Source organism: Folsomia candida, unplaced genomic scaffold (genome assembly GCF_002217175.1).
Source record: "Folsomia candida strain VU population unplaced genomic scaffold, ASM221717v1 Fcan01_Sc002, whole genome shotgun sequence".
Taxonomy (NCBI): Eukaryota; Metazoa; Arthropoda; class Collembola; order Entomobryomorpha; family Isotomidae; genus Folsomia; species Folsomia candida.
In genome coordinates this window covers 269,863-290,935 of record NW_019091194.1, presented here as the reverse complement: position 1 = coordinate 290,935, position 21,073 = coordinate 269,863, and the positions used below count along the sequence as shown (strand labels likewise).

Genomic DNA, 21,073 nt, shown 5'->3' with positions numbered 1-21,073 from the left:
ATAAGACGCTGTCCAAATCGAAAACAAGAAGAAAATAAACCTCCCAAGGAAATATGTATGGAAACAAATTGCGTTGTCCGATATATTTTACTGTCCTGATAACAGGGATCGGTTTTCCTTATTCGACCATCTTCCACTCGATTGGTTACTTCCACGATGCGGTTGGTTGGCATATCTCATCTCCGATATGCATATGCTTAATAACAAGGGAGGTCTCCCAGCGTATGCTCTCAGATTTTGGGCAAACTAGTGAAAATCGGTGACAAATTTAATTGGTATGAAATTTGCAAAGATGTGATCTCCCAATGGGCACGTTTGGCAGAGATATTTGCACCCGAAGAGGAGAAAGCAAGCAGAAAATTTGGAAAGTGTAAAATTTGTCAACTTTTAGGCGCATTTTCTCCTCTTCGGATGCAAACATCTCTGCCAAACGTGCCCATTGGGAGATCGCGTCTTTCGCAAATTTCATGCTAATTAAATTTGCGATCGATTTCCACTAGTTTGCCCAAAATCGGAGAGCATACGCTAGAAGACCTCCATTGTAAGTGTATCTCGGCCAAATTTTTTATGTGATATACAAATTTGTCATGTTGGGTGTATTGTCGCATCATCCATTTTAGTAAAAAAAAGATGACATTTGGGTAACGGAGGCAAAACACATGTCGCAAAAAATGAGTAAAAGCTCAATAGGATACTTTTTTTATGCGTATCTGCAGTGAAAGTGAAAGTAGGGATGAAGATATTCCTTTCTCATCTACAAACCTTGAAAAGAGGGATCAGATCCAGTGGCCGCGGAAGCCGTGGGGAACATCTGGGGGACATTAACATTGTAGGATAGGGGAGGGAGGGGTTTATATAAGATGGGGAGACGATGTGGACATCGAGCAACCGTGGGGACATTGCCCCTTTGTCCCCACCCTTCCGCGGCCACTGATTCAGATCAATGGATAAAGAAACTCATAAGGAAATGCGGATTTATTTTCACCGGAAAACAAAATGTCTCCGTTAATTTTTTTCAAAAAAATATGTCCTCATTTAACTCCTTTTCCGGCACGAGGTAGGAATATATGGCGTAGTTTAAATCCTTTTTATGCAGCAATTTCCTGTGAAAAAGGGTCAGAATCAATCATTTATTATTACTTTTGGCATCCAACTCTCAATGTCATCTTGTTTCTGTCTAAATTTTATCTCTATTTTGGCACAGATTGAGAGGTTGTAAATAAAGATATAAAAACTTGTGCAAGTTTTAAATTTGGAAATGGATAAAATCCTGAGCCAAAATCTGGAAAAAGATTTGATTGGCATCCATCCCTAAGTAATAAAGTAAATATTCTGCGTAGCGTAATCTGACGGATAATAAACCAGTAAAACGCATGTAACAAAGGGGTGAAAGTAGTGTGGCATACATACGCTAAAATCAATATTAAATTGTATTCTCCAAAGGTGAAATTCTGTTCAAATTGACGGGTTTCAGACTTTTGTGACCGTTGACTTTATTCACACGGTCACCTGGGTTTCGCAGGTCAAAATTAAGTATTCAGTTAGATAGCAGTATGAAAATACTATCGTTTTAAGTCCTCAGATGATGCGAATCAAATTTAAGGAAATCATGACCTCTGACCTGCCGCCGTGACCTTGTGACCTTCACTGCCAATCTTCGAATTCGCCTTGTCCCTTCAGGTTTCAATTTTTATGTATTTTTGGTCGCGTTTTCCGGACCAACGGACGGACAGACGGACGGAACAACGATCTCATAAACAACTTTCACCCCTAAATAATAGTGAACCGATAGGGATTCCATTTTAGACCAAGTAAATTATTAGAAATTTCGCATTAAATTCTAGATTTACTTATTTTCCAAACTTTTTTGCATGGTATCATCATTACCATTCCGGTGAATTAGGTCGGTGAAAGTGTCTCATGAAAATATGCAAATTCACAGTTGCTCAAGGAAGTAAAAGTAAACAAACGTGGCGCAGTATCGTCAGTCAGTGTCATTTGCATCGGGGAACCAAGTTTTTCATCTGCCCATTTTGTGCGACGATTCGACCATGTTAAGAATAAAATTTCGATTATTTAGCCCATCACTGTCTACAGATCATACTCAATTAGATGCTTATGCAAGATAAGGAATAGGCAGACACATTCTCATAAAATCCACGAAGTACTTAACTTATCTACGATTTCTAGTAGGGCATCCAAAATCGGTTTTTCGGATTTTGTAAAAACATATTTTAGATTTAACCGAAAACCGATTTTGTAAAAAGAATGGGTTTAAATTTGCCCTAAAAAGCGGGTTTACACAGTTGAATTTTCGATTTGTAGTAAACTATTTCGAGGCTAGTGCTTAATGTTTCATGTAAATCTTGAGATTACTATATTTGCAAAAATTTTTGCACACTTTGAAAAATTTGCACAAAACTCGGTTTTAAACAGAATCGAAAACCGGTATACTAAAATTTTTAAAACCCCGAACAATCGAAAACCAGTTTCACCGAAATTGTTAAAAATCTGAATAATCGAAAATAGGTTTTATCAATCGAAAATTCATTTTACCAAAATCTAAAAAATCCGAATATTCGAAAACTTTAACTTCGAAAACTTCGGTTTTAACGTTGAAACTAGAGTGCATATTTTTAATAAATTGGTACTGATCTGGTCTACAAAATGACCAGATGGGATTTGAAAATATATTCCCAGAGCCGATAAATGAGTAAAAATGTGCAGATTTTTAGACCTGTGACGTCACAGGCGATGAGTCAAGTCAACGTTAAAAAATTTTCTAAAATCTACACCCCATTTTTTCAAAATCTTCCGTTTTTGCACCCCCTAATTTTCCCCAATGACTCAAATTCCCCAAGCCAAATGCTTACTCATTCAATCAAACCGAAATTGTCCATTTGTCCAAAATTTCTTCATCTGCGTTGTGTCCAGAATCTAAAAACTTTACTTAAGCCAACTTTCCCCTCGAGGAGAATGGTCTCATCTCATTAAGCCGTGAATGTAAATTTCCACCCAATGTGAGAAGGGAAGAATGCCAGCAACATTTAAATGAAATGGACACGACGTGATTGAATTTCAAAATTCCCGCTATTTGTATCCATCACGGCGGACTTTCTCCCAAAAAACCGACCACAAATACAAACATATTTCCCAAACCGGGTCTGAATTTTAACACATTTTTCAATAATAAACACCACCACCCCGCTTTTTTCACCCCCATTCCCTCGACACACCCTCAGTTCGGCTGAATAATTAATACCAATGAAACCCTCGCCAAAAGCAAAGATAGTTTTTGGCCTGACTCCATGACTTTTTTGCCTGCTGGATATTCCCAAAATGGGTCTGTACACTTTAGCTGCAGGGGCCGCGGAAGGATGCGAATGCAGACGGACAATGTCCCCACGGTTGTTTTTTGTCGTCTTAATCTGCCCATGTTATATAAACCCCTCCCTCCCCTATCCTTCAATGTTAATGTCCCCATGTGTCCCCACAGCTTCCGCGGCCACTGACAGTAGCTGTACTTTGTCCACAATCGCTGATATAATGACACTAGTCCATACTGCATGGAATTCTTTACATAAAGTCGGAATTATAGCAATGTTAATGTCCCCACAGCTTCCGCTACTTCGTCCACGCTGATATGATGTCCAAGTACCCCCTACTATTACGTACGTACATATAGTCCCAATTGTAGATTAGTCTTGTTACATAAACCCCTTTCTTCTCTACCCTATACTGTTAATGTCCCCACATGTCCCCCCAGCCTCCGCGGCCACTGTGCTTTATCCACGCTGATATGACGCCACTAGTCCACCAAGCAAGTACCCCCTACTGGAATTATGTACGTACACACACAGTCGCGAATTATAGTCCTCGGAATGAATGTGATAAGTAAGTATAATACATATTGATTTTAGTCAAGACATTCTGGCACCGGAAGAAAGCATAATACAGATGAAGCCACTGGCAAAATGAGATCTGTATCTGTAGCCGGATCACTCAGCTTACGTACGTTCATACGTTCATACGTTCATACTACCAGTCAGTGGCCGCGGAAGCCGTGGGGACATCTGGGGTAATAAACATCGTACGATCGGGGGAAGGACGGGTTTATACAAGATGGGAAGATGATGCCGACATCGAACAACCGTGGGGACATTGTCCCTCTGTCCACACCCTTCCGCGGCCACTGACTCCTACAGTAAAAGCAGCATCGAGGAGGGAGGAGTATGCACCAGAAAATAGATAGAGACTTCTTGTTCCTCCAAGACATTTTTCCATCCAGCGAATCCATTGTCTCCCCACCACCCGCATTCAGATTCTCATTCTCGGACGCAGCATAAAGTCAACTCTGCTCTAACCAAAAGCCAAGCTAAAGAGATCACATAGAGTACACAACACAACTCAAAAAGGCAAATCGCCTCCCTCTCCTCCATGGATAGCGATGAGTGGACCAGATTTTAAGAAGGAAAACATCCAGTAACGCAGCAAACCAAAGAGAAAGTCGAACGACTTGAACAGTCGCATCCGTCAGCGAGATCACATCACAATTTGCAAGCAAGCACATGAGATCACTGGTTTCAGTGCTGGTCGGTCAGGCTGTAAAAAAAACGCGGTGTCCTCGCCAAGGGCAAATTTTATTTACTTTCTACTGAGAAAAGTTATGTACTATATTGTCCACAAAAAATGTAATTGTGCTGCTTTGTATCATGCCATGCAAAAATTATTCGCGTGTTGTGGTGTGAACGTCCAAGCTTCTATGTGTCATTTGTTGTTGTTGTGCTGTCCGTGTTCGTGTTGTGAAATTGTGTGGTTTGTCTGTCTGTCTATCTGTCTGTCTCGCTCAGCAAGAAATACATACATAGATAATTAATATTGCCGCCTTTTCATTCACTCAAAATGTCGTTCAGTATGAAGGACATGGGAATTGTGCTTGAATTTCAAAGTGTTCATGACGACTTTGACGCAAATATTTGGGGAAACCATGTGAGAAATAATAAGTAGCGATACAAACCTGGAATGTAAAGAAGTGCATTCATGGGAAAGCCTTATATGATAAGGATCCTTGGGAATGAACCCGTGGATGAAGACGTCGTGATTTTAATTATCATTGCGGGCATGGTTTTCTTACTGTTATTCATTGGTGAGTGACATTCATGTGACCATTAAGGGGCTATTGTATGCGGGGTTTGAATTTGGATTTTTGTGTCTCAACTTTCCCATCTTGCATGGGTTCAAAGGGCGATTTTGAAACGTGCTCATCTCTGTGCGTTTAAAAAAATGAAGATTCTGTTGCATCTAAAATTTTTAGGTCACCAAAGTTCGAATTCTGATATTGTATTCTTCCATAGGAAAATATTTAATTTTGTGTAATATTATTTTATATCTATTTTACTTTTATTTCCTTATAGAAGAAAAAATCAGAATTCTAACGTTCTAACTTTACAAAACTAAAAAATTCTTGAATTTTAGATATACTAAATCTTCATTTAAAAAAACGCACGGAGATGAACAGGTTTCAAATCGCAATTTGAATACATGGAAGAAAGGAAAGTTGAGACGCTAGAATTTAAATTCAGAACCAGCATGCAATAGGACGTTAATGTAGGATTCGATGACGCATCACCAGAATCTACACATTTTTAATCATTTCTGGGAATTTATTTTAAAATTCTGGACGACAAATCTGGCCAATTTTTGTTAGTTCCAATTTTTCTGAAGGCTTCTTAAACTTGAGATCTCCTCCTTCAAAAACTGTCAAAATCTGGAATGTATATTTTTTTAAATTATAAACTCATTGCTCTACAAATTCGTCGTTCAGAATTTTAACATAAATTCTCAGAAGCGAGAAATGATAAAAAATGTGATACTTTTGTGTCATCGAGTCCTACATATGCTAAATTAAATCATATTAATCCAACTACTCATTATTTTCATAGTCATCGTTTTAAGAAACATCCTCTGAAAACTAGTCATGCTCAAGTAGCTCAAGTACCGCTCAGGTATTCAATTCAACTTTTTTATATTTTTGTTAAAAAAACTAACATTTCCCGTATGATTAGGATTTGCCTAACGTTTCCGAAAAATATTTGAATGATGAGACGAAGAAAGAAGAAGAAAAAAACTTTTCCGCAATAATTTTAACCTTCTTTCAAATTGTAGTACATTTATAAACGACTCAATTTATGAAATACAATAAATAAAGACGGCCTATATATGTATATTTTTAGAGATTAGCACATGATGTACCTTACATAAATGTTATGATAAATATGTGATTGTTTTAATTAACTGTCTTAATATTTAATACTTTAAAGATACAAACTAGTTTTGATAAATGTACAAACGTTGCTGCATGATTAAACAAAATTAAACAAAAATATTTAAACAAGCTCAAAGAAGAAGTGATGATGTCCAAAAAATGTTATATTTATAAATATTCTACGTGCGTTCTCTCCTCAAAAACTTGTGAATTACAAGTCAACCACAAACATCAGGAGACGACGGACAAGTTGTAAATACGTAACTTTAAAGTTCATGTTTTGAAATTGGGGAAATAAAACAGAAGCAAATCTTTGTCTCTGGCATGTGTTTGACCAAGTTTAATTTATTCATTGAAATTCACCATCCAGCAGATGCACGATGCAGGGAAACAGTGGCCGCGGAAGGGTGCAGACAAAAGGGACAATGTCTCCACGGATATTCGATGTCCGCATCATCTTCCCATCTTATATAAACCCCTAGCTTCCCTATCCTACAATGGCAATGTCCCCACAGCTTCCGCGGCCACTGCAGGCAAATGCAATCTGCTCCAGAAATCTGATTACATGATGTAAACGATCATGCTAGACTGGACTAACGTACAAGTAAGCTGTCAGTAGTTTCCCAAGATTGAGAATCTCGGGATTTATCTCAAATCTCGTAACCTCGCGTATCTATTTGCCTAATGCAATGTCAATATGCTGATTTTATTCTGTTACGTACATACTGACAAGAACGTGTCATTCTTGCCACTTATCGAAGAATGAATGAATATAAAAAAGGGGTAAATATTTTGAGACAATACGATTCTTATTCGTCTCATTGGATCGCATTTTCTCTGATATATGGCTCGATTTGAGGAAAAGTGGTAGTAAAATAATTACATGAAAATACATGCAATGCACAAATATTTTTTTAAACATTGCTTATTAATGCAATATAACTCTGACCCTTAAAAATCCTTGCCACATGTGTGCTTTATGTAAATTAGAACTATGTAAGATCTCTAAACCTGCGTGAATTGAAGTAATTCACGCAGTCATTGGTAACTTGTAAAATCGGTAAATTTTGAAAATTAATTTTGTGAACTTTTCCAAAATAAAATAAAAGACGCCCTTGATTTGATTAACTTTATAAAAATTTGTAACATTCGTTTGAAACACTTCTAAAAGTTTGTAAGTTTATGGAACTTCTGGATTTTACAATGTTACCAAGATCTGCGTGAATTGTCTCAATTTTGCATAAAATATCAGCGCACATTCATTTACTTCACAGCATATCTATGGTAGTTTACACTACCATTTTCTCACAATTCTGTTAAACTTCACCTTATAATCGTGAGGGATCAAAGTCATTAATTTTCTTAACTCCTTGTTGTCCTAAATCCCATAATAAATACGCCTACACCATAACTTTTGTGAGAACATTGTACTTTCGAACTTTGCCCACCTACGTTTTCCGTTGAATTTAGTTCCAACCAATACAGTAAAAAATAAAAATGGCACCATCTCTTCCTTCAACGGACGACGACAAGAATAGACGTAAATTTGACATAAACCAAGTCTCAGCAAAACGGGAAGTCCTGATAGAAGGCAATTACTATGACGTGACACGATGGAGTCAATTCCACCCGGGAGGCAGAGTAATTAATTACTACACCGAATCCGGAGAAGATGCCACCATCCCGTTTCTCCAGTTCCATAACAGATAAGCTCTACATTTTTAAGAACAACTCGTGCTATTTTTTTGTACTTATTTTTTTTTATAACAAATCTATGAAAAGAGTTCTTCGCTTTCGGAACGCTTTACCCTTTCGACGTGACAGCGAAGAAGATTGTGAACGTGAGCCAAGTAAAAGTAAGGAAAAAATTGGGAGTGTGCAGACTTTAGTTAGCCCGAGTCAGAGTTTTATGTTCAGGGGTAAATTTTAGGACGATATGACGATTTTGAAAAAAAACGGTATGGGTCACCCACTAGAGATGAAATTTTTCTAATACGAATTCATTTCAAGACATTAGCAATGTCTACAATTTAAGTTTCTGCGGAAATTTTGATATTTTGGTTCATGTTACACCACTGACCCTGATGACCCCCAATGGTTAAGTTTTTGACCGATTTCGATATTTTCGAACTTGTTTTCTAACTATGTCCAATATGCATATTTTAAGAATTTCAAGTAAATCGTGCCAGACGGACGGACAGACTAACAGAGAGACAGACAGAAAGACAGACGGACGGACGGACGAATAGACAGACAGACCGACAGACCGACGTACATGCCCGCTCCATAAACCCAGACTCGGCCTAAAAAAACAGAAGCTGTCCTGTCACATCTTCACAGATAAATGCACATCTCTCCCGCTTATATAATTCTCTTGATTATCACTAATTCCAGCCGAGAAGCGGAACAACAAAGCTTTAAATGAGAGATTTAAACTACTCCATGCCGAGTTTGACCAGGCCGGCCTTTTCAATCCATCATTGTCTCACGTACTTAGCAGAATTGCGGAGTTCTCGCTGTACTTATTTCTTGCCTGGGTTATCCTCGCAAATTGCGAATTTTCTGCATGTCGCAGAATTCTCGGCATTTTCATGTTAACCATGGCGTACGGCCGGATCGTTTGGCTCGCTCATGAAGGCGGCCACTATTCCCTGACGGGCAGACCGCGGGTGGATTCCTACTTGCAAAAGTTTCTGTATGGCAAGTTGCAATTAATTTGAATAATTAAGTGAGGATGACGCTTTGCCAAATATAATTTGCAAGGGAAAATTTTTGCTCAACGCAAATTTTCTTTTCTAGGATTTGGAAATGGGTTGTCGGCATCTTGGTGGAATCACAACCATCACAGGCACGGTTATGTAACTTTTTTTAGTACATACATATCTTTTTATTAGTGTTTCTTATCGGAATATTAAGGTTGCATGTGATGACGGTTTGATGCGTTATAGGTTTAAAATCTCACTCTATATACGCTTATTGAAGGTCTTTAAATGCAAATTGCATCAATTTCATGGGTTTTGAGATAAGTGCAGCTTTTTATAGTTTAATGCAAAGTGAATTCTTGGAACGAAACTATCGATTTGATAAAAAAATTGTTACTTCAATTGACTTTTTTTTGTAGCAAAATTTAACTTTTACATAAAAGTATCAAAAGTAGGTAAGTTAGATTTATTTCTAGGCTCATCAAATTAATGCCAAATTTTTAGAAATTTGCAATTAAAAACATACGCTACTAGAGTGAGATTAAAAAAATCTTCGACGAACTTATTCAACTTTAAAGTATCTTGATATCATCCATTACCCAGTATTTTCTTAAAATGATACCACAGACATCACGCCATGCCACAACGAATCCATAGAGACGTGGATTTAGACACGCTTCCCCTTCTCGCCTTCAGCAAGAAATGCTTCTCCAATCAAAATTTGCAAAGTGCTAAAAACTTTTTTATAAAGTATCAGGTAACTTATCACTTATGCAAATTATAATCAACGTATACAAATAATTCGTCATTTCAGGCCATCTTATTCCTCCCTGTGCACACATTCATCGTCACGATCCGCTGGAGTTTGTACCTGCATCCGCAATACTGTTACAGAAAGGGACAATTTTTCGAAATTTTTTGCATCTCGCTTCACTTTCTTTTTGCCCTGACAAACTTCGGAATTCTCAATTTCCTCATGGCCAAATGGCTTTGGAGCATGTATATGTTCGGAAATTTCTCAATTTCCCACACCCACCTGGAAGTCACTGCGGAACCGCAGCACTGGGTGGAGTACGCGTTCCATAACACGATTAATGTCAAATCGACGCCTTTCATGGATTGGTGGATGGGATGGTTAAATTTCCAAATTGAACATCACCTCTTCCCAACAATGCCGCAGTTCAGGAGTCCCCTTATTAAGAAGAGGGTCAAAAAGTTTGCGGAGGAGAATGGACTTCCGTACAAAGAATTTGGTTATTTTGAAGCGTTTAAAGCGACCCTGAAAAATTTGCGGGATGTTGCTAAAGAGCATTAAGGTAGAATTGGATGACTTATCGTCAAAATCTACATATTTGTAATAGTTTCTCGGCCCTGGGAATTTACAGCATTAAGGTAGGACTGGATGACTCATTACTTGATGAAAATGGTAGAAATAAACATATTTTCGACCATTTCTCGGTTCCGGGAATATATTTTAAAATTCTGGACGACAAATTTATAGTCACTGAGTTGACTAATGGAATTATAGTGAGTGGTTTAAGCCAATTTTGATTAGTTCAATTTTTTAAGGCTTGTTAAACTTGAAATCTCCTCCTTTAAAAAGTCTCAAAATCTGGAGTGTGTATTAAAAAAAATAGGTGCCGACCTGCTCTACAAATTCGTCATTCAGAATTTTAAAATAAATTCCCAGAGCCAAGAAAATACCAAAAATGTGCTGATTTTGGTGATGAGTCATCGAGTCCTATGTGTTAAATGACGGATGTTGCCACAATGGAGCCAAGAGTAAAGTAATTACGTAGTAATTCTGTTAAGTGACAGTTTATGCCGACTCATTATAATATAACTCATGCTCTATTCACTAGAATTTATGTCCATCAAATAAAATTATTACCCACTTCTGCCCTTGTTTACTACTAACTTTATCACTTCATTTACTCACTTTGTGTCAAAATGATTTTGGCATGAAACAGATTATGTAAATAATTCTGTCATCATTCGAGGCTATACATTTTATTTGTGTTAATTGTTATGTAAAACTTAAAATTTTGAATGTTCATAAAATTAAAAACCAGCCTAAATTGAATTTTTGGCATCAGTGGCCGCGGAAGCGTTAGGACAGAGGGACAATGTCCCCAGGGTTATTCGATGTCCCCATCATCTGCCCATCTTATATAAACCCCTGCCTCCCCTATCCTTCAATGTTAATGTCCCCCGATGTCCCCACACCTTCCGCGGCCACTGGTTGACCTTTTATTTATGTCGTGTAAAGCTTTAAATTTGAACATCATTGTCATTAAATTACCAGAAATTAAAAACCAAATTGTTGATTAAAATAATAACAGATACATTTGTGTAAAATATAAAATTTTGAACATAATTGTAATTCATTTTCATTACCAGAAATTATTAAAAACCTGTCTAAATTGAAGTGTTGATCAAAATAAGCAATTAATTATTTAACCTTACGTACATACAATTATTCATGATTATACAAGTTTTTTACCACTTAAAAAGCACAACTTGCTAATTTCTTCGCGTATAAAATGACAACTTTCTTGCTCCAAAAGTTCATATGCAATTTGTTCTCTTTCTGCAAAGTGACAAACTTTTAGGAAATTTAGCTTTTTGTCATAATGAAATCGTTCCTCTCTGTCAGTGTCGTTTTAGCCGTGGCTTTGTGCCTGGTATTGGATCACGGTGTCGCACATCCGCATCCACAAGGTGAGAGAAAGCTTGCTCCTCCATTATCACGTTGTTTTTCCTTGTCGGAAACTAATTTGGGGATGATGGACAACTTTATTTTGTGGCACTTTCCTTAATTTGAATAAATCGGTGTAAAGCAAATGTAGCAAAGGGGTGAAACCATGCGGAATTGTATTTGCTGAGGCACATCCACATCTTGTTTTACCATTTTCTTGTCGTTGTCCCTGATCACGCCACCCACGTCTCATTTTGCCCCATTTTGACCACCACCGCTGACCTCATCGCCGTGACCTTATGACCTAAAACACCCATCTTTGAGGTTAACTTTTCCCCAAAAATTAGAGACACATCGGTGAGAGCGGCATTGGTGAAAGCCGTCTCAAAATTCCCATCCCTTCTAAAGTTGTGGATACAGACGGACAGACAGACAGACAAACAAGGCATTCCCATAAAGGGGTTTTACTTTTTTCCCCTCCTTAATACAGAAACTTGCTACTTAATTCAGTTACACCGTAATTTTCTCTTTCTTTCTAGCTCCTTCGCCCGCACCACCCGCGCCACCACCCGCACCGCCCGCGGGAGGACCAGCGCCCCCTCGTCCCCCAGCCCCTCCCGCTGGAGCAAACGGCACCATAGCCATCATGCCCCCACCGCCTCCCGGGTGCAATAAAGCGGCTCCCGTTCCCGTAGTCGCTGCCGCACCCGCCGCAGCACCCGCTCCAGCAGCAGGATAATTAATTTCTTATGACACTCAAAATCCTTGAACTCTGACTAAAATAACTGAAATTTGGCACAGTCAACACTAAATAAATCATTCTGCATATACGCATTTGGACAGAACACAAATACATTTTTTGCATTTCTTTCACTCTGAATTCTTCTCAGCATGCATACAAATTTAGTAAAATAATCCAGCCAGAGAGACAGTCTCACACGCTCAATAACTTTGTGATATGATTGTTACCGTCGGAGGTACTACCGCGTGGTAACACTAACACACGTGGTAAGAAATTGCCTCTGGTGTCGGTAATATTTTTATTTCTAGAGCACTGAAATTGGAAGCTGAGCAGGATTTAGCCTCTGAAGTTGTCATCCTTCCCCTTCGTTGATAGATATATTATTACCAAAGCGGTAGAATTGCATACCACCGCCGCCGGTAATAATTTGTATCATAAAATATTGAGAGTGCATGTAACAAGATAATCTGACATTTCGTAAGACAGAGTACCACTGTAAATGGAAGGGAACAAATTGCATATGAAAAAGAGACACCCAGCAAAAGTCCTTCTCTGCCTTAATTTTCTCCTCTATTTGAGTCCACTCCACATAATGGAGCTGGAAAGAAACCGGAGAAAGTCAAAACCGACCTCCTTCATTCTTTCCACTTCAACTCAGTCACGCACCAAGTGGCCAGGTTTAACTGGTCTTTGTCACATACTTAGAAAGATTGGTTATAGGCAGGCACGAGAAGAAAGAAAGCAGTGGCCGTGGAAGCCGTGGGGACATCTGGGGACATTAACATTGTAGGATAGGGGAGGGAGGGGTTTATATAAGATGGGGATATGATGCGGTCATCGAACAACCGTGGGGAAATTGTCCACACGCTTCCGCGGCCAATGAGCAATAGCTATAGAAACTCTAGACAGTGGCCGCGGAAGCCGTAGGGACATTTCCATTGTAGGATAGGGGTGGGAGGGGTTTTGATGACATGGGCATATGATACACGAACAATCGTCCCCTCTGTCCCCACCCTTCCGCGGCCACTGAAAGAAAGCCAACCCATCTTATCGATTACTTGGACCACCACCACCACCACCTCAACACACACGACTTTCTCCCCCGCTTGAGCCTCATCCTGGGCTCAGTCTCCCTTTGACATTTCACTCCTTATTACTCCACGCTCGTCTCCTCCTCCTCCTCCTCGCGTAGAATGTAGAATAGGCCAAATGCAACGCAGATGATCTCAATAACAGATCGAAAACAGGCTCCCTCCGTGTCAATAATAGAATAGAAAGTAATCCCACTACTACTCTTTTACCTGACTTATTTAGAGACACACTTTCTCTCCCATCGGAATAGAAGATAAACAGTAAATTCCTGACTTCTCTCCTAATTTTAATTATATTTCTACAAAAGTCGACCACATGTTTTATAAAAACAACAACGAAAAGCTAAACAGTAAAGTGAAAGCAAATAAGAGAAAGGTAAACGAAAAAAGAAGATCGGACTGGACAAAATATCAACACTTCTACGGCGCATTTGCCAACATTGAATCTCCTCTCCTGCTGCAAAACAACTTTCTCTTCTCGGCAGCAGCACTTTCACCCACCAAACCACCAACTGTTGTTTGTTGGCATCATAAAGTAGCCGTAATCGTGAATGAGTCGTGGTGGTGGTAGTGATGAGAGATACATTCGCATTATACGTCATAGTCACGATATTTGGCACAGCACACGGACGGACGGAGAGACAAGCCGACAGGTAGTTTTTGTAGGGACATAATATAGAGAAAGCAAGTAGTGGTGGTGATAGTTGGTGCTCAGATGGTGATCTTCTCCTCATACAATCAAATCAAACATCAAAAAGTCTGTGTCTTGCCAAAACGTCTTTTCATTAATGTGAAAGTGAAAGTCTGCAAAAAGAAAAGATCAGAAGAAAGTCTGCAAAAAGTTTGCGAAATCAATCCGTTGTAAATTTATATTTTTCTATTAATCCTATCTTTTTCCTAAAGGATAACTTGCTTGTAGGTCAATTTGTAATGATGCCGAACTAAAAAACAAATTTAAACTGTAGCTTAATTGATTGAGAATTGATAAGGAGGCGGTTTAATAAATAACAATGTAACGACTAACCAAAACCTAACTAACTTATCTACTAACCCACTAACACAAGTTTATTTAGAGGAGAAAGTTATATTCCAAGTTGCACGAACGTAGTTGGTCGTGGTCGTGGTTAAGTTTTGAAGCACGGTTCGTCCCACAGTCCATGAAATTTTTCGATGTATGGCAAAACTCGTTTGTTCCGTTGCTTGCTGGCATTCCACTGCTTATCTTGCTCTTGGTGAGATCAATTTCTTTATCAATTTTTGATTCCAATCAGTGTCTCGTTTCTAGTGGGGTTGCCACATTTCTTGCATTAAGAAAAAGCAATAAAGTGAATGAAAGGTGCAAGAAACTGGGAGAAAGTGCAGGAAATATGTTCCATCTAGCCACGCGCAGTATGAAGTACAGCGGCGAGGGTTAGTTTTTTGCGCCTTGCATTTCTTGCAGGTCAAAATATTTACCTGCAAGAACCACTTTCTCCCGATTATTTCTTGCAAATGGTCACTTTCACCCGAAACACTGATTGAAATTTTAAATAGTTTAATAATGTAAAAGAGCATGATTAAAGCGAAGAAAAGTACTATAATTGTCCTCATTTTACAGTTTGCCTGCTGCACTTGCGTAGACAAAGTGATTAGAAGGAGTTGGATTCACTACCGGTGTAAACCTCGGACCCCTCGCAGGGTGCGGTTCGATTGTGAAAACCCTCACAACGGTGGTCACGGGTCACACCAACGATTAACTCGAAGCGGCACCTCACCTCAGTTATCCGGACTCATGGCGCACTCCACTTATCTCCAAAGTTAGTTAATCCAATAAATTGATTTATTTTGATATGACATTTGATTATCTTCAATAGGGGTATTCATCACGAGCTAGAAACACTAGCAGAAAAAATTGCCAAATTCACCACAAATTTTGGCTGGCAAATTCAAATGCGAACTTGCGCATTTCCAAAATGCGTAAATTTATTTCACAAATTTTCAACCTAAAATTATGCTGTTATGATGCATACATGCAAACCTGTAATGAATACCCCTACCGATATTTCAATTAAACTGCGAAAAACAGTTTTTATAGGTTCGCAAAAAATTAATTTGCGAACCTGTACGCTAATTTTTTCAAAAAATTGTTACGTCCTCGGTGCGGACATGCTCGTAATGAAAATCCCAAAAATCCTAATAAAAATGCTCTCAAATTTTGCAGGAAACTCGAACTACCGCTTTCACAACAGCGTCGTACACACGGACCGATTCGCAGCTCCGATTCAAGTCCGGACCATGTTGGAAAGAGAAAGCGTACCTGCAATGATGGAGAGAGACCCAGCGTCCTTACCTCCGTCACACCCACAGCACACTTTCGTTTACCGTGAGTAAATCATACAGTAAATTATACAGTAAATTGTACTCAAATCACGTCTTCGCAAATTAAGCGTAACAACATACCTGCTGAAGTTTTGCGATATGCGAGATTTCGCAAAAAGTTTGCTGGAAAACCATGGGATTTTTTTCTCAAATTTACCCAATTGGGCATGTTCTTATTTCACAAAATTATTTCGCAAACTCATCCCCAACAAGAGAAATTAAAGAAATCCATAAAAACATTACCAAAATAGGTGTTTTTCAGTAGATTTGTTAAATTGTAGAGTTTTAGAGGTTATATTTTTGATAATCCCCTCACGACAGAAATATCGCAATTTTTTGCTAAATAAGTCGCGATGTGAATAAGACGTTGTCGTGAGTACGCCCACAGTAAATTACAGTATAGTATACAGTAAATTACAGTACATTATACAGTAAATTACAGTACATTATACAGTAAATTATAGTAAATTACACAAAATTATTATGAAATACCCCGTTATTTATTACAATCTATGCATGCAATTTTTATACAGACTCGAATAGACGCTCATCCACCCCGACACCGACTGGACCACCAAACTCGTATTATTCCAGTGTAAAACCTAAAAGTCCTATCCCACTGGAAACCACTGCTGCGAATAGTAAGTTGCATATCCATATATTTTTTATATTAAATTTTTAAATGTTAAAAACTTAATTAATTAATTAAATTACAGGTGTGACGAATCACTTAGACGTACGACAACGTCGCTACAGCACGCCAAATTCACCCACGATGTATGCTTATCCTCCTACCAGTCCTAAAAGAGACGACAGCAATTATTCGTCGATAAGCTATCTGCCCGAAGTCAGGGCTTATCTGCAATTTATGGAGTGTTAGTAAATAAACACAAATAATATATAATGTTATTGAGTGGAAAGTAATTAATCGTGATAGAAAATCCTGGCGGGATAGTCCACGTGTTGAACACGTGATTCGAGTAACTAGCACGTGCCACAAAAATAATTATTTGTAATTCTTTGTCAATTCGCAAAATTCTCATAATACGGCTTAAATTTGTCTTAAAATCTCAAATTATCATTTTCCAAGCTCAAAGCGGCCTAATTTTGAATTCAAATCCATCACGCTTAACCATTTTCCATCCAAAACTGCATTAATAATGGTCTTAAATATTATAAATAATTGTCCCACAGTGGACTCGTCAGCACGTCAAAGAAGTTACAGCTTCAGTGGAAGGAACACTTCACGTAGCTCGTCGCGTCGATCGTCACGACGGTCAACGCGTCACCGACCACGTTCCCGAAGCCCGAGTCCTTACGCGCTGTAAATAATTTTAAAAAAATCCCACATTTTTTTTACAAATTTCTAACTCAATTTGTTTTACATAACAGGGAACGGACCGCCATGGTTTCTGCCGACGAAATGTCAAACTATTCAAGTCCGAGTAGTTACGGGCAGCAGTACCTGACCCCGCAAGGGTCCTCGGACCAGGGCTCGTTCAAGTCGCCTGAATCAGGAACACCCGACTGGTTGGAAGGGGACGACCTGGAACATCCACCTTCATATGAAGATTGTCTCACCAGCTTGTCGAGGTCAAGCTCCATCAAGACGTCGTTTATCTGAGATGGGATGATAAGCTGACTACGACCGACCTACCGAGTTACTTACAGCTCTAAAACGTTCAACTATACATAAGTATTACTTAACTACGGGTATTATTTTGTCTCGATATTAGTATCACCCCGAGTAGAAATAAGTGTGTCGAATTCTGCAGTAATCGGAAAAGCTTAATGCATAGTGTGTTCTGCATAATTATTTTGAGTAATCTTGCACAAAATTTCTATCCGTTTTATTTTGCGGAACTGTTTGTACATAATTCTGCATATTTTTTTTTACAGAAATCGTTCTTTCAAAGGTTTTTCTGAAAATAATTAGGCATCGAAGAAAATCAGGCCCTGCAGAAAATCTGACCCTGTAAAAAATAGGGCCCTACAGGAAATCGGGCCCTGCAGAAAATCTGGCCAACTTTCTTCCGAAAACCCGTTCAAATTTTTACTCGGGATCACCCCCTTCTAATTTTCTTTATTAATGTCGACATAATCTTGCAACAAATTAATTAATCAAGTATAAATGCTGAATCGTGATAAATATCCAAAAAATACGAATATGCTTTCAATGTGCTAACCTATCTAGATTTAGTAAAAACAATGTATTCCCATCAAGCCAAACGCTGCTAATTGCGCCGCTAAATTATGTGATTTCGAATGAATTTAAAACAAGATACATGTACCACAAACTTTTCAACTTTCTCCAATCCAATCTGAATGTAACCGTCACAGTCTCGTACAAGAATTTTACTCTTACGTATAAAATACAAGTAAAAACAACAATCTTGCCACAAAAATGTATCAATCATCAATGCTAAAAATCAATCAGAAACAATCCGCTGTGCTGTCCATTTTCAAATTCAAATTATCTATTTATTTATGTGTTGTGAAAACCATTTACAAAATTTTGTATGTATGCAGAAAAAAATATTTATTCTTGAAAACAAAGAGCTTTAAATATTAATTAATTACCAATCAATCAATCATTAACTACTGCTTTTCAAAATTGCTTAAATGAGATTTCTCGCAGGGTATTTATTGAAAATTGTCAATTTACGAAGCTGTCCATGAATGAAACAATCTGAAAAAAAAACTTTTCTCTAAAATGCTGCTGCTCTTTCAGCCAAGAATATTTTTTTCGAGTAGGGAAATAAGATAAAAGAAAAATATTAATTTTAAATAATTAATATATAAATTGATAAATAAGCCAAATTTTAAAATTCAATGGAAAAATATATACAAATATTTACGCACTTGCAAATGAAATTTTACTGTTAAAAAAATTGGGAGCATAGTCCTAATCTTCCTAAGTTAAGTTTTTTTGTAAAAAAAACTATGCCAGATAACCTCTCACATTTTTTTGTTCCCATTTTTTAACAAACCTTTAGCAACGCTTGTTACAGAATATAACATGTTAAATATATTTATCTTTCATCCTTAAATTTCTGCATGGCTCTACATACCTTAATTTATTATATATCCCACACGACAAAGGGAAAACTAACCCCGGCCAGATAACCTTTCAGATTTTTTCCTACTATTTTTTAACAAACTAACATTTACCCAACTTGTTAGACAATGTTAAATGTTAACTAACTAAAATGTTATCTATTTATCTTAAATTTCTGCACAGCTTTACCTTCATTTATTAAGTATCCCACGCTACAAAGGGAAAACTAACTTCGGCCAGATAACCTGTCATATTTTTTGCCTCTATTTTTTAACAACCATTCTTTACCGAACTTGTAAATGCTAACTCTTTACTTTTCATCCTTTACTTATTAAAGCATCCTAGACTACAAAGGTAAAACTACTTAGAACCTGATAATTGCAATATAATGAAAACGTTTAACTTTCACTATTACGTCTGCTCCATTTCACTCAAAGAGAGAGAAAGTCCTTCATCTTTCACAAACTCCTTTGTGGAACCTACCTGTTGCAATACGAAGTGTGTTACTTATTATGACGTGCTCTATATGTACATAAGTATGTATGTAAAGTAGTAAAAAACTGCGTTGTTCGAATAAGTGGAAACACGATTATGCAAATTGAAACAACTGGTTGTGCCACATACAAAAAAATACGTAGTTGTAACGAACGAATAAAAAAGGTACCTGTAGTAAATAAATGCTAAAATTCGTAAAATATGTAGCTACATACATAGTTTTGTTAGTGTTAAATCTTAGAAAATCTGTGTAATAATATGTGCTTACAGACCTTTTAATGTAGGACTTGATGAGTTATCGCCAAAAGAGTTGAAAGCAGCAAATTTTTGATCAGTTCTCTGATCTGGGAATTTATTTTAAAATTCTGAACTACAAATTTGTAGAGCAGAGAGTTGCAAATTTTTCAAAAATATACACTCCATATGTTTTTGAAGGGGGGAGATCTCCAGGTTAAGAAACCTTCAGAAAAAATCAGAGCTCATCGAAACTGTCTTAAAAAACTTAGTCATTCCATTAATCAACTCATAACATTAATAACTACAAATTTGTCGTTCAGAATTTTGAAATAAATTCACAGACCTGAGAAATAATTAAAAATTGGTTTATTTTTACGATCTTAGTGATGAGTCATCGAGTCGTACTTTAAACTGGGAAAAAATTATATAACGCGTTAATTCAATTTTAAGTATTATTATTCCAGAAAAAATAAAAAATAATCCCTTGTTTTTTAAATAAAATGTTGTCAAATCTCTACTTTCACTTTGTTTGCTGCCCATTTCCACTCTAATTCTGCATCAATTATTAAATTCTAATTTCCTGACAATTATTTTAATAGGTAAGCTGACTCACTCACTCAGGAAATTAAACAAAGTAGACTCCAGACACCAAATTTCTCCAAATGGTACAGCAAACATTTCAATTTTCACGAAAAGTGAAAGCACATCAGCGTAATTTACTAGAGACTTTATGGCTTATTTTATTTATGCGGATATATACCCGACATTAATGACTGCGGAATGCTTTTATATGAATCAAATACTTCACGGTAGCGTAATACGCAATCTCATTTTCCTACGTACGTATGTATCGTGTTCCACAACATGCCCCGTGTCACAACATAAAACATTCCCTAAAGTATTTTGATGTATGTATATTTATACCCAGGGTTTCGATTATTCCGGATTTGAAAAATTTCTTGCACTGCAATGACAGAAAGTGCAAGAAATTGGGAGAAAGTATAAGAAATATGCGCCAGAAAGGCACGCGCCGTATGAAGCATAACGGAAGGGCGCCTTGCATTTATTTCAGATCAAAATACTAGTACCTGCAAAAAATCACTTTCTCCGTTATTTCTTGCAGGTGGTTACTTGCACCGGAAGCACTTGTAAAAACGATCAAAATTCGGGGAAAACGACGTTCAATTTGCTACATTTATTGCAGTGCAAAACAAGAAACGCAAGAAATGTGAGGTGAAAGAAACTGGGAGAAAGTGCAAGTAAGATGCGTATAAGATCTAGCTATGCGCTCCTCGATATACTTAGTTTCTTGCGCCTTGCATTTCTCCCAGGTCAAAATATTCACCTTCAAGTAACCACTTTCTCCCCGTTATTCGTCCCCAGTGGTTACTTTCACTCGAAACCCTGTGTCCATCTACGTAGTCCAA

General features: G+C 37.6%; 3 protein-coding genes and 1 long non-coding RNA gene across 6 annotated transcripts; all 4 read left to right on the top strand.

The window, feature by feature from the left end:
* The first annotated feature begins 4,243 nt into the window (after positions 1-4,243).
* On the top strand, positions 4,244-6,599 carry LOC110845048. The gene is made up of 3 exons (XR_002547484.2): positions 4,244-5,146; positions 5,943-6,005; positions 6,066-6,599. It is a non-coding gene; the product is annotated as an uncharacterized LOC110845048 (long non-coding RNA).
* A 901-nt stretch (positions 6,600-7,500) lies between these two features.
* On the top strand, positions 7,501-11,033 carry LOC110845258 (acyl-lipid (8-3)-desaturase). Its single transcript, XM_035848827.1, has 5 exons — positions 7,501-8,121; positions 8,660-8,965; positions 9,065-9,113; positions 9,595-9,724; positions 9,782-11,033. The coding sequence occupies exons 1-5, from the start codon at positions 7,938-7,940 to the stop codon at positions 10,280-10,282; spliced, it is 1,170 nt and encodes a 389-aa protein (XP_035704720.1). The 5' UTR covers positions 7,501-7,937; the 3' UTR covers positions 10,283-11,033.
* Positions 11,034-11,530: 497 nt separating this feature from the next.
* LOC110845168 (WAS/WASL-interacting protein family member 3) lies at positions 11,531-12,516 on the top strand. The gene is made up of 2 exons (XM_022091536.2): positions 11,531-11,688; positions 12,205-12,516. Exons 1-2 carry the CDS (start codon positions 11,601-11,603, stop codon positions 12,402-12,404), a joined length of 288 nt encoding a protein of 95 aa, XP_021947228.1. The 5' UTR covers positions 11,531-11,600; the 3' UTR covers positions 12,405-12,516.
* Positions 12,517-13,529: 1,013 nt separating this feature from the next.
* Positions 13,530-19,971, top strand: LOC110844872. Of its 3 annotated transcripts, XR_004834050.1 has the most exons (8): positions 13,530-14,730; positions 15,096-15,294; positions 15,699-15,860; positions 16,390-16,497; positions 16,573-16,731; positions 17,051-17,180; positions 17,249-17,569; positions 17,756-19,971. XR_004834050.1 is itself a non-coding variant. In XM_035848093.1 (7 exons), exons 2-7 carry the CDS (start codon positions 15,270-15,272, stop codon positions 17,478-17,480), a joined length of 816 nt encoding a protein of 271 aa, XP_035703986.1. In that variant the 5' UTR covers positions 13,530-14,359; positions 15,096-15,269; the 3' UTR covers positions 17,481-19,971. The 3 variants fall into 3 exon arrangements, 2 of the variants coding, with proteins under 2 accessions (XP_035703986.1, XP_021946890.2); XM_035848093.1 differs by having other exon boundaries at positions 13,530-14,359; positions 17,249-19,971; XM_022091198.2 differs by having other exon boundaries at positions 17,249-19,971.
* Positions 19,972-21,073: the final 1,102 nt, after the last annotated feature.